The sequence below is a fragment of the Hyperoodon ampullatus genome (genome assembly GCF_949752795.1).
Source record: "Hyperoodon ampullatus genome assembly, chromosome: 14".
NCBI lineage: Eukaryota > Metazoa > Chordata > Mammalia > Artiodactyla > Ziphiidae > Hyperoodon > Hyperoodon ampullatus.
Genome location: NC_136927.1, coordinates 13,346,103 through 13,358,546, shown reverse-complemented (window position 1 = coordinate 13,358,546; position 12,444 = coordinate 13,346,103). Strand labels below are relative to the sequence as shown.

General features: G+C 37.3%; 1 protein-coding gene across 2 annotated transcripts in view; it reads left to right on the top strand.

Moving 5' to 3' along the window:
- The window catches only part of PLCB1 (phospholipase C beta 1), a gene marked incomplete at both ends in the record, with an annotated part of 691,313 nt that overhangs the window by 590,609 nt on the left and 88,260 nt on the right, over positions 1–12,444 (top strand). For both annotated transcript variants that reach the window (XM_079720111.1, XM_079720112.1), the window contains 3 exons: positions 1,077–1,130; positions 4,646–4,865; positions 9,170–9,350. In XM_079720111.1, the coding sequence (XP_079576237.1) occupies positions 1,077–1,130; positions 4,646–4,865; positions 9,170–9,350 (455 nt within the window). The remainder of the gene's footprint in view (positions 1–1,076; positions 1,131–4,645; positions 4,866–9,169; positions 9,351–12,444) is intronic.

Genomic DNA, 12,444 nt, shown 5'->3' with positions numbered 1-12,444 from the left:
ATGAATCATTAATTTAAATAGTGAATATAACCTTGTGCTTTTGAGAGTAAAAGATAATTTAGCATTTGATTTTTTTACCTGGGTGCTTTGGAATCATTTGACTTACAGAATAATTTTTAAAATAGCACAGAATACATTGCAAAACTGAACCCCTCTTCTCTGGTATTAACATCTGTCAGAGTCAGACCAGGAAATTAACATTGGCACAATACTCTGAACTAAAACACAGACCTTGTTTGAACTTCACCTGCTTTCCACTAATGTCTTTGATTGTCCCAGGTTTGATTGTCTCAGGATCCCACATTGTACTAATTGTCTTGTCTCCTTAGCCTCCTTGAATCTATGACAGTCCCTCAGTCTGTCCTGTGTTTCATGTCCTTGAAACTTCTGAAGAGTCAGTTATTCTGTAGATTATCCTTCAATTTGGGTTGGCCTGATGTTTTCTCACGATTAAACTAAAATTACCCATTTTTGGCAAGAACATCACAGAAGCAATGCTGTTCTGAGAACATTATGTCGGGGGTATCTGATGTTGCTGTGTCGCATCATCAGTGATGTTGGATCACTTGGTTAAGGTGCCATCTACCAGGTTTCTCCACTGAAAGTTACAATTTTCCCCTTTGTAGTTAACTGATATCTCAGTGGAGACACTTTGAGACCATGCAACTATCCTGTTTCTCCTTAAACGTTTGTCCAGTGATTTTGGCACCCTCTAATGGATCTTGCCTGCAACATTATTCCTGCCTGCTGGTCAGCCTTTGATTTTTAAAAGATCACTTGTCATTTCTGTTATGGCCAGAAGGTAGCAGTAGCCTAAACTGAATTTGTTGACAGAGTTTTGATTCAAAGTGGAGGAATGGCCTTTCTATAACTGGAGCATATAGATTCACATTTAATTAGGTTTGCCCCAAAGTTACAAAATGGAGACATTTCTTAGAATATTTTTAGGATAATTTTCTCCCGCAATTTGTAATTTCTTCATAAAGAGACTTAGAGTCAAGAGCCAAACATCATTTTACAGGAAGAAAAAATTTTTAAAATTAAAAGAGGCTATTATTATTTTTCTTTTATTTCAGGCTCTGTAAAGGCACCTGCCAAAACAGAAGATCTTATTCAGAGTGTTTTAACAGGTAAATACCACCTTTTTTCCCTATGGAGTTAGGCAGCTGAATATTATGCAGGGTAAGTATTTAGAGGAGAGGAGATTTCGTCTTTGAAATATAACATCATTAATATTTCTCTTCTAAAACCATCTACAGATACATCCTACTTCAAGCCATGTTACACAATATAATCACAGAGAAGTAACCATACTTGGCAAACAGGACCCTACTGGTATAAAAAAAATAACATAATTTCACAAGATATATTTTGGAATCACGGAATAGTTTCATACTGGAAATGTGACCCAGTGAACAGGAATGCAATCTTCCCAAAGTGCCCACAATAAAGCATATTTTAGAAATGCAGAATATGAACTGTTTGTGACCATAGAATACACAGAGTTTAAGAATGATGATACAGTTTGGGAATATTTCATATTTGGTTAATTTGTTAAACTAGTGGGACTAAACACTTTCTTTAATACAATTAGCAGTATGTAGCACTGTATAGTATGTTGGCCCAACACACAACAGAAATGTACACAAAAAACAGCACTATGGATTAGAACCAAAAACTGTAAACAACTTAAATATCCACATACAGTAGAGTGGATAAATTGTGGTATAGTCACAGAATAAAATAGGATACAGCTGTAGAAGTAAATAAACCATAGTTACACACAACTACATGGATAAAGTTCACAGCATAATGTTGAAGAAAAGAGGACAGACACCAAAGAACACATTCTTTATGATTCCAGCTACACGAAGTTCAAAAACAGGCAAAAGGAATTTGTGTTCTTAGAAACATGGATTTGGATTATACTTAAGCGGTGGGAGGGAGGGCTGGAACCCAAAAGAGGGTCTCTGGGGTGCTGATAATATTCTGATTTTGATCTAAGTAGTGGCTACAGGAACCTCTTCACTTTGTGAAAATTGAGAGGGATGTGTACTTATGATTTCACCAAAATAATACATAAAATATGCATCAAAAACTTATTTTAGGAATGTATGAAAAGAAAACATGTGTTTAAAGATTTAATTCCATGGAAAACAATACAATGTTCACACATAAGACAAGAGACAGGAGTGTAAATAAGAGCATGATTCCAATATTATTTAAAAATACACAAATGCAGGGCTTCCCTGGTGGCGCAGTGGTTGAGAGTCCGCCTGCCGATGCAGGGGACACGGGTTCGTGCCCCGGTCCGGGAAGATCCCACATGCCGCAGAGCAGCTAGGCCCGTGAGCCTTGGCTGCTGAGCCTGCACGTCCAGAGCCTGTGTTCCACAATGGGAGAGGCCACAACAGTGAGAGGCCCGCGTACTGCAAAAAAAAAAAAACAAAAAAACAAAAAAACAAAAAGAACACAAATGCATAGATGAAAGGTGGGTGTCTATATCAATATATTAGCAGTGATTATCTCTGGGTGGTTTATGAGTGGTATTTGTTTCCTTATATAAATGGACATTACCTTTATGCTTAAGGACATATTCAAACAATAGCCTTTCATCCACAAGCTTTTTAAAAAATGATACTTTCCGTGGAATTATTTTTAGTCATAGGTTGGAACATCTTGAACCCTGTTGCTAAACTTGCCACAGCTGAAGTGCTGCACACCATTTTTAAAGAAGTGAGGTTAAATCTGTCACCAAAACTGCAGCAATTCCTTAGGATTATAAATTTTAATATAATCAGTCATTATGCAACCATAATGAGTCCATCTGGGCCTGAGGGAAACCATTAAATAAATGTACCTGATTCTCTCCCTGGCCTCTTTCTCAAAAGGAATCGAATGTCAGGAGAATAGATACATTATTAAAAAGGGAAACATATTTCAATTGCTTAAAGACCTTATCATTTAAGAACATAAATGGTTATTCTGATTTCAACGTTTATCCACTAGATATATCATTTGCTATTCAGGTCTGTTGTTATTCATGGCATATATTATTTCTGAATCTCTTGACAGTTCTAAATATTTATGATAACTTATTTTTGTTCCCAGAAGCAGAAAGTTCACATCAAAGGATGAAAACATGTGAACTATGACTTAATCTAGGTCTAAATAAATGATAATTCATTGAATTTAAGGCACCATCCTTTTTAAGGTACCTCACTACTCATGGATGGCCAAGAAAGAAAAGCACCAACAAACTGTGACACTCCACTGACTACACGATGCATCTTAGTTTTAGAAATGTTAACATATTTTTTAAATGCATATTCTTACAATTGATTAAACAAGTCAGTAAAACACAGACTGTTTTAACATCAAGCTCTGTCACATTAAATGTTTTCTTGGCATTAAATAAAACACTATGTAGTGATATAAACTACCACCAACCCTTATGGTGCCTTTGGGCAAATCACAGCAAGGACCTTCCCTCACTTTACTGATCTATACTGGAGCAATGTTGTGATAAATATACAAACCTACAATATGTATACTGTGAATAGTGCCGCTTAGAAATGGTGCTGTAGAACCTGTACAATCATTTGTTAAGCCTCTAACAGGCACACTGCCAGAAACTATGTTAAAAACTTTGCATTCATTCTTTTATTTCATCATCACCATAACAACCCTAAAAAGTAGAAATTGTGTGATCTTTAAAGTGGATCCTGTTAGTGCCCACCAATATCCCCTTTACCATCTGTGGCACCCAGCTCCCAGCTGTAGTAAACATTGGCTACTAACAGCTCATAGCTTCCTCTGCTTTTGAAAATTGCCCTCCCTCATGAAAGGCACACTGATCATGAAGAGAGATTTCTTATCTGATAAATATCTTACTACTCTGTTGATCATGGAGCATATCTCATTATATCCATTTGAGCTATTTATTACACAGCTATGTCTCTGACAATGCCTTGATACATTTGATGCTCTAGGCATCAAAAATTTATATAAGAGCGGGTGCAGTGCCATTTGCAAACATATTAGCAAACCACAGGGATAGCTGAAGGTTTTGTGGGAGATCTTTTATAAAAAAAAAAAAAAAAAAAGAAAGAAAGAAAGAAAATTGCCCTCAGCCAAAAGGAAGCCCCCTCTCCAGGAGCTTATTCCTCTCCACAACTGACATTCCCAAATAGGCAAAGAGCTGGCTTTCTTGCCTCAAGTTGAGACTAACTCTGTAGTACAGTTCACGCTCCAGAGCTCCCCGTGGGATCACGCAGAAGCCGGGCTCCAGCCGAGACCACATCCTTGTTTAGCTACTTCTTCTTCTGTATCTGTGCCCTCACTCCCCTCCTACAGAGAGCCCCCCTTGGTAAATCACATGTACCTGAATCCCTCTCTTGGGCTCTGTTTCTAGAGAACCCAAACTTTTTAAAAATTATGAGTAAAGAAATTGGGTCTTTGAGAAATTTGGTAACATAGTCACAAAGTTAGCAAGCGATAAAGCCAGCCTGGAACACATGTTTGACTTCCAAGCTCTGCTCTCAAGGTCCAGTGGGCTGGGGTCAGAAAAACACTGCTCAATAGCAACTGCTCTGTCCTCTCAGCCCTTCCAGGCCTCTCAGCTCTCATAACCCATTTGTTGCAGAAGTAGAAGCGCAGACAATTGAAGAGCTAAAGCAACAGAAGTCGTTTGTGAAACTTCAAAAGAAGCACTACAAAGAAATGAAAGACCTGGTTAAGAGACACCACAAGAAAACCACTGACCTTATCAAAGAACACACTACAAAATATAATGAAATCCAGAATGACTACTTGCGAAGGAGGGCAGCTTTGGAAAAGACAGCCAAAAAGGATAGTAAGAAAAAGTAAGTTGAAGGGGTATTTTTTGTTTGTCTTATAGTATAAAGGAGGAGAGTCATTTACATGGATGTACAGTGTTTTTTTTTCTTTTTTCAATGGACAAACTACAATTAATTTAAATGATTTTTTATTGAAGAATGTAAGTGTTGTTTTTGATTATTTGCTATTATAAGAAATGTATTAATAAATATGTATGTATAAATCTTTTCATATATTCCTATTTTCTTAAAATTTTAGAAGTGGGATCCCTAGATCCGTTTAAAGACTTTTCTGTTTCAGTTTGTAACTATCAGCAAGATATGAAAGTGCAAACTGATGGAGAAAAAAGTGATGTCATTAGTATCTTAATTTGCATTTCCTTATTGAGTTTTTTGGCATATTTACTGTCAATTTATATTTATTCCTTTGCAAATTGTCATATCACAGTCTTTGCTTGATAGTTCTTTTTTATTATTTTTTTATTTTTATTTTTTAATTCTTACTATTTATTTGGTTGCACTGGTTCTTAGTAGCGGCAGGCGGGCTCTGTATTTGCAGCTCTCCAGCTCTTTAGTTGCAGCATGCATGTGGGATCTAGTTCCCTGAATAGGGATCGAACCCAGGCCCTCTGCATTGGGAGTGTGGAGTCCTATCCACTGCGCCACCAGGGAAGTCCCTCTTTTTATTGTTTTTTAATTGAAGTTTAGTTGATGGATTTTCAGTGTTTTGCACCACGTTTTGGATCTACACCACTGTAAGAAGGAAAGCCACCCAACTCCCTCCACTCTCTACAGCTTTTGTGTCCTCTCAGCTCACTTTTGCTTGTAGACTGAATTTCTTTATTTAACCGAATTCTGAGACTAGATATGCAGGAAGCCCTACCCTTGAGTTCTAGCCTGTAGGCCCAAGACCAACTGGCTGACTTGCCATATTGCAGCTGCCAACCTGGGGGGTTCTGACATTTTGCTGTGGACTAGAACCAAGCTGAAGGGGCAACTTGTCTTATTGAAAAGAGAACCTCTACTGCCCTTTGCTGCCCTATCTGAAACCCACAAAGCCCTGTACAGATAATCCTTGTTTGGGACCTACTCAGTTATCACCCCAAAGTGCCTAACGTGGTAATGTGGGGAAACTATCTGAGCATAGAAGCTAAGAGTCAGGCAGGCTGTACCACATCCTTCCATCCTTCCCTTCACTTCCTTATTCAATAATCCGATCAGGTTAGAGAGAAAGGTAAGAGGCATTTTTCAGATGTATCTTGTGACATATGATTTAACATGTGCTTAACTTAAAAGCACAATCAAAACCTAGTACCTGGGTTTTTAAAAGCAGCAAAATCATCATTTTTTAGACCTGGAGCAGCCTTAGAAGCCATCTAGGTGAACTGTTATCACTTCTTCAAGGAGGAATGTGAAAACTAAAGGCTTAACATTTACCCACAGTTACAAAACAGTTCAGGCAAAGCTTGGCCTACAACTTCTAAATTTTTATCTTAGTGATATGTATGTAGTCATTTGTTTATTTCTGTATTCATTTATTTATAAGTCATATCCTGCAAACTTCCAATAGAATATTAAAATAACATCATAGACATGTATAAAAATCCTATAAAAATAGAAAAAAAATGTACACACATACATATGCACACAGACTGTCTACCAGTTACCAGATCTGCTGTCCAATACATGAGTCACTAACCGCAAACAGTGACTCATTGGAATTGAAATGTGCTTCAAGTATAAAATAACACACCAGAATTCAGACTTCAATAAAAATAAAAAAAAAAAGAATCTCATATTTTTATATTGATATATATTGATTTTAATTACGTGTTGAAATGATAATATTTTTGATAATCAAGCTATGTAAAATATATTATTAAAATTAATTTCACTCATTTCTTTTTATTTTTTAAGATGGCTACTAACAATTTCAAATTACATATGTGGAAAAAAATCATATATGTGACCCGTGTTGTATTTCAGCTGGACAGAAGTAATCATTTAATGTAATTTCTCTCCTTGAACACTAAAGTTAGCTCTTAGCTTCTGAGAAAAGGAAATACGGGTTAGACAATTCTCCTTATCTGATTAAAGGAAACTTGCTTTTCCAAGAGGGACAAACATTTTACTGGTATTAAATTACAAAAGAATTCATCTCTTGGATCATACACAGGCAACATTAAGCAACAGGGGATAATATCTTCAACCCTGTTTTTGGAGAGGATGCAAAAACATTCGTCCCTTGGTTATTTTTCTTTACTTTCCCTCAAAAAACAAACAAAAATCCCTAAGCATCTTGTGTCAAAAAATACATCAGGAGAAACTTTTCTTCAAGAGGAAAAGACACTGAGGTCTGATTATGTCTGTCCATTTCCCATCCCCCCATGATACACATTAAAATCCTGAAAACTTCTCAGAGTAATAAATGGACATAATGTCCATTATATTCTTTTTTTTTTTTGTCAGTGAGATTTTTTAATCTCACTGATTTTCTTCTTGTTTTGAAAGTATAGTTATTTTTCACAAAATATGTTAATATGTAATGGGCTTATATTTTCTAATGAATTAATAAATAATTTTTAGATTTATTTTTTATTAAGGTAACATTGGTTTATAACATTATATGTTTCATATGTACAACATTATATTAGATCAGTTTCTTATTCAAATATCTGTAGTCTTAACTGGGTTTTCACATAATGTGAAGAGTAGATCATTCAAAGATGGTTTCTGTCACACACTGTGCTGTTCTCAGAACACAGACTTTGCTCTTTTGTAGATGTCTGTCCTTGGGTAAGCTGCACTGCTGCTCCCCCATACTGTGTCCTTAGGAAAATTGTCTCACTGAAACTCAATTTCCTCAAATGTAAACAGGAGATGGTCACACCTGCTAGCTGGGTTATTGTGAAAGCCAGAAGTAAAGCAGAACGTCCCTGGCACCTGCTGAGTGGTCAAGAAATGTTTCCCTGTTGCCTCTGCTATGGTGGTTGTGGCTCACTGAAGCAACACTTTATGTTCTGGCTACACCAACTTCCTGCTGCAGCAGATTATAAATGTATCTCGTGTTCATGCCAAGATGGAGGTCACCCCTCCAATGCTCCTCTCCTCTGATGTTGATAAATAGACTTGCACTCATGCCAGGATGGAGGGCCACCTCAGTACTGCCATGTGATTTTGATGTTTAGAAACCTTTGAGGGAATTCTGCATCCCTTATTTGACAAAATAGGATCCTAATACTAGCTTCTACCAACTGCCTCTCCATGTGGCACCATTGTGTTGGCCTAATTCAAAGAGAAAGTAAGAGGAATTAGCACCAGCTGATTCAAGACACCTCTTCTACTTGTTCCACTTGGCCACAAGTGAAAACATGGAGACCGAATCTGATATGCTGGGTATCTTAGGTGGTTCTTTCTGCAGCAGTTTCCATATAAATGAAAAGAACAGACCTGCTCTTGGTACCCCGTTTCCAACACTGTCTCTCATTCTCTTTGTCCTACAAGAAGTAAGAGCACAACATTTGAAGGAATCACACCGTATGTTTTAATACAATAATGTTCGTGAGAATTGCTTTGTTGCATTTCAACATTTGTCCTAAGCATCAAAATATCTATTAATTCTTTATGAATAACTCAAAGAAAGTCCCCCTGCACAGAGTGAGCACTCAATAAATATTTTAGAATGAACCCAATTCATCCTCCTTTCTCTTGGAACCAAAGTGCCATTTTGGGTGGAGATATCAATGAAGTTAGTTCAGCCCCCAAAGAAACTTATTTTAATAACAAATCTTGCTATTAAAACATGTTAAGAAACAGAACGTGTCAGCTGGGAGTGTTGCTGTCCCGTGACATCCACACATGCTCTCTGTTGTCAATCTACATTGTGTAGATGCAAAATTCATCACCTTTTCAACTCCCCCTTCAGAATCATCAATGCAGGAGAGTGTACAGGAGAAATGTAGGTGGAAATTACATTATGCATGCCACGTTAAAAAATAAAAAAATAAAAGGCTTAAAAAGTCCTTATTAGACATTGTTTTTCCCAAGGGGGGGTTTATCATTCTCTCCACCACCACTGCCAGGGCCCCCAGCCACCTGGCTTTCCTTTTCTGCCACTACCTCTTTCTAGAGCAGCACAAATTTCATCTACTTTCTGTGTTTGGAGACCTTCTGCTGCTAAGCTTGTCCTTGAGGTATCAGCCTCTGTCTCAAGTGGTTTATCGAAATATTTATTTCCAAACAGAGTCTCTAGGAGGGACTCTGGCGAGCAGCCCTCCCTCCACCTTGCTCTGACCTACATGTTTTGTGAGTCAAGCTCTGTGTCTCTGCAGATCGGAACCCAGCAGCCCTGAACATGGTTCATCAACAATTGAGCAAGACCTAGCTGCCCTGGATGCCGAAATGACCCAAAAGTTAATAGACTTGAAGGACAAACAACAGCAGCAGCTGCTTAATCTTCGACAAGAACAGTATTACAGTGAAAAATACCAGAAGCGAGAACATATTAAACTGGTAAGCCTGAAAAATGTGATTTCTGTTTCTATAGCTAGAACCCTCTTTTCTATAGAAAATTTTTGATGCCCTTGGATAACATAACAGGAAACAGCAGCAGTTCTGACTGGCACTTTCATTTCGCTTCCTGACTGAATAATCTTATTTTGATGCCAGGTTGTAGAGGGAGATAAGAGGCACTTCTCAGATCCATATTGTGACATGTGATTTAACACGTGCTTAACTTAAAAGCAGGATCAAACCCCAGTACTTCAGTTTTAAAAAGCAATAAAATCATCATTTCTTAGAAATGGAAATTGCATAGGCCAAATAGTATCCACCATACTGATATTTTACAAGCCCCACTATTCCAGTATCTTTACCAAGTTCCTCTCTGTTCTCCAGTGAAGCTATGTTTTATTACTTTTATTTTCACTAACTCATGTTTGGGCTATAGTAGTTTTTTTGGTATTTTTGAAATCACACAAGATAATTACACACTTATCTTTAAGAAAATTAAGAACATGCTGCAAATAAATGTTCACTTTTTATGTAGTAGTGTAGCTTTTCAGTGATACAAAGAGAACTGTACAGTCCACTCTCCTACATTTAGAAAAGTCAGTATTTAAGTGGCCTGTGTGGAATGTTGTCTACCCAATTCCTGAGGCTCCCTATGAAAGGAAATGCCATCATCTCCATGAATGATCAGTTTTGTCCTCCAAAATGTTTTCTCAGGAAATGTGACAATCCATTGTTTTTTTAATTGAAATATAGTTGATTTACAATGTTGTGTTAATTTCTGCTGTACAGAAAAGTGATTCAGTCATATATATATATATATATATATATATATATATATATATATATATATATATATATATATTCTTTTTAAAATTCTTTTCCATTATGGTTTATCACAGGATATTGAATATAGTTCCCTGTGCTATACAGTAGGACCTCATTGTTTAACCATTCTCTATATAATACTTTTCATCTGCTAGTCCCAAGCTCCCAATCCGCCCCTTCCCCACCCCTCCTTGTCAACCACAAGTCTGTTCTCTAAGTCTGTGCATTGGTTTTTGTTTCATAGATAAGTTCCTTTGTGTCATATTTTATTTATTTATTTATTTAAATTTTTATTTTTTAAAATATTTTTATTTATGTATTTACTTGGCTCCGCCGGGTCTTAGCTGTGGAATGCAAACTCTTAGTTGCAGCATGTGGGATCTAGTTCCCTGACCAGGGATCAAACCCAGGCCCCCTGCATTGGGAGCATGAAGTCTTAGCCACTGGACCACCAGGGAAGTCCCCGTGTCATATTTTAGATTCCACATATAAGTGATATCATATGGTATTTTGTCTTTCTCTTTCTGACTTACTTCACTTAGTATGATAATCTCTAGGTCCATCCATTTTGCTGTAAATGGTGTGATTGCATTCTTTTTATGGCTGAGTAATATTCCATTGTATATATGTATCACATCTTCTTTATACATTCATCTGTCAGTGGACATTTAGGTTTCTTCCATGTCTTGGCTATTGTGAATAGCCAATAACCATCGGCTATGAACATAAGGGTGCCTGTATTTTTTTGAATTATAGTTTTGTCCAGATATATGCCCAGGAATGGGATTGCTGGATCATATGGCAAGTCTACTTTTACTTTTTTGAGGAACCTCCATACTGTTTCCCATAGTGGCTTCACCAACATATGTTGCATTGTTGTTGATGGCTTGACACAGAGTAGGGACATGTTAAATGTTTGGTGACAGATAAATTAAATGAATCAAGCAATAAAGTAGCCTTGAAAACAAGCTTGTGCCAAAAACAAGTTAGTAAGCTTAACAGAAATTAAAGTAGTGTACCCAGGGGAAATGGGTTCTCAAAGGTGTTTACATGACCTGTTCATTTCATTTTTGAAGGCCTGTCCATGTAACAGAATTCTGAGGCTGTTTCTGCTTATAGGTTGCAAACAGTGTATGGTTTAGTCATGACTATGTAATAGATGGATCAGGGTATTGCTGTCATTGTAGTACTGGCTCCCAATGACAGTATGCAAATGAGCAGGTCAAAATCACAAGAGGAGCTTATCAAAAATCAGATTCCACTTGGTCAGGTAGTGTCGACTTGAGCATGCATCAGAATCACCTAGAGTGCTGGTTAAAACACAGATTGTTGGGCCCTACACTGAATTTCCAATTCAACAGGCCTTGTGTAGGGCTGGCGATGCTGATGCTTCTGGTCCCAGGCCCACACTTTGAGACCCACTGCTCTATACCTAAATGTGAGGCTCAAGGACTTATTTTTAAAACTCCATGTGCTTTTGATGGGCTGCATTGTTTGTGAACTACTGAAGTAAGATCAAGCAGTGAAAGAACATGCGGGCAGAGGTCAGGTTTAGTGTAAACCGGGGATTGCCTTGACAGACCTGAGAAAATCCAAGTGAATTTTAATGGGAGATAATAGCTTTGGGAGCTACAACCACTGCCACCTTTCTTTCTCAGTACCCCATCCCTAGGACTCCAGAAAATAATAACAATAATAAAAATTAAAATAGCAACTGTGTATTGAACACACCCAATGGGAGGGACCATATGCTGTGCTAAACCGTTTGCAGAAATTGTCTGATTTAATCCTCACAACACTGGCATTTGGTACTCTTTTCAGACCATTTTGCAGATTAAAAACTTACAGAGAAATGTAGTGACTTTCCCAAGTTTCCACAACTAGAAAATGGAGTAGTTGGGATTTGAACTTGGTCCTCAGACTCTAGAGCCCCTACTTTATAACCATTGTTCAGATGCCTCCGAATTCAGATCTCACACCAATGTTCTCAGATGACCTCACATCTACTCACACAGAGCACAGAACACACACAAGCCAACTCCTGCATTAGGATGGCTGAGATACCATGACTCTCTCTTTTTAAACAGCTTTATTTCACATTCCTTGCAATTTATGTATTTAAAGTGTACTGTTCAATGGTTTTTAGTTTATGTATATTCATAAATATGTGCAACCATCACCAATTTTAAAACATTTTCATCACCTCAGAAAGAAACCATGATTCATTCATTCATCTAGTCAACAAATACTTAATAGGCAGCCACTCAGC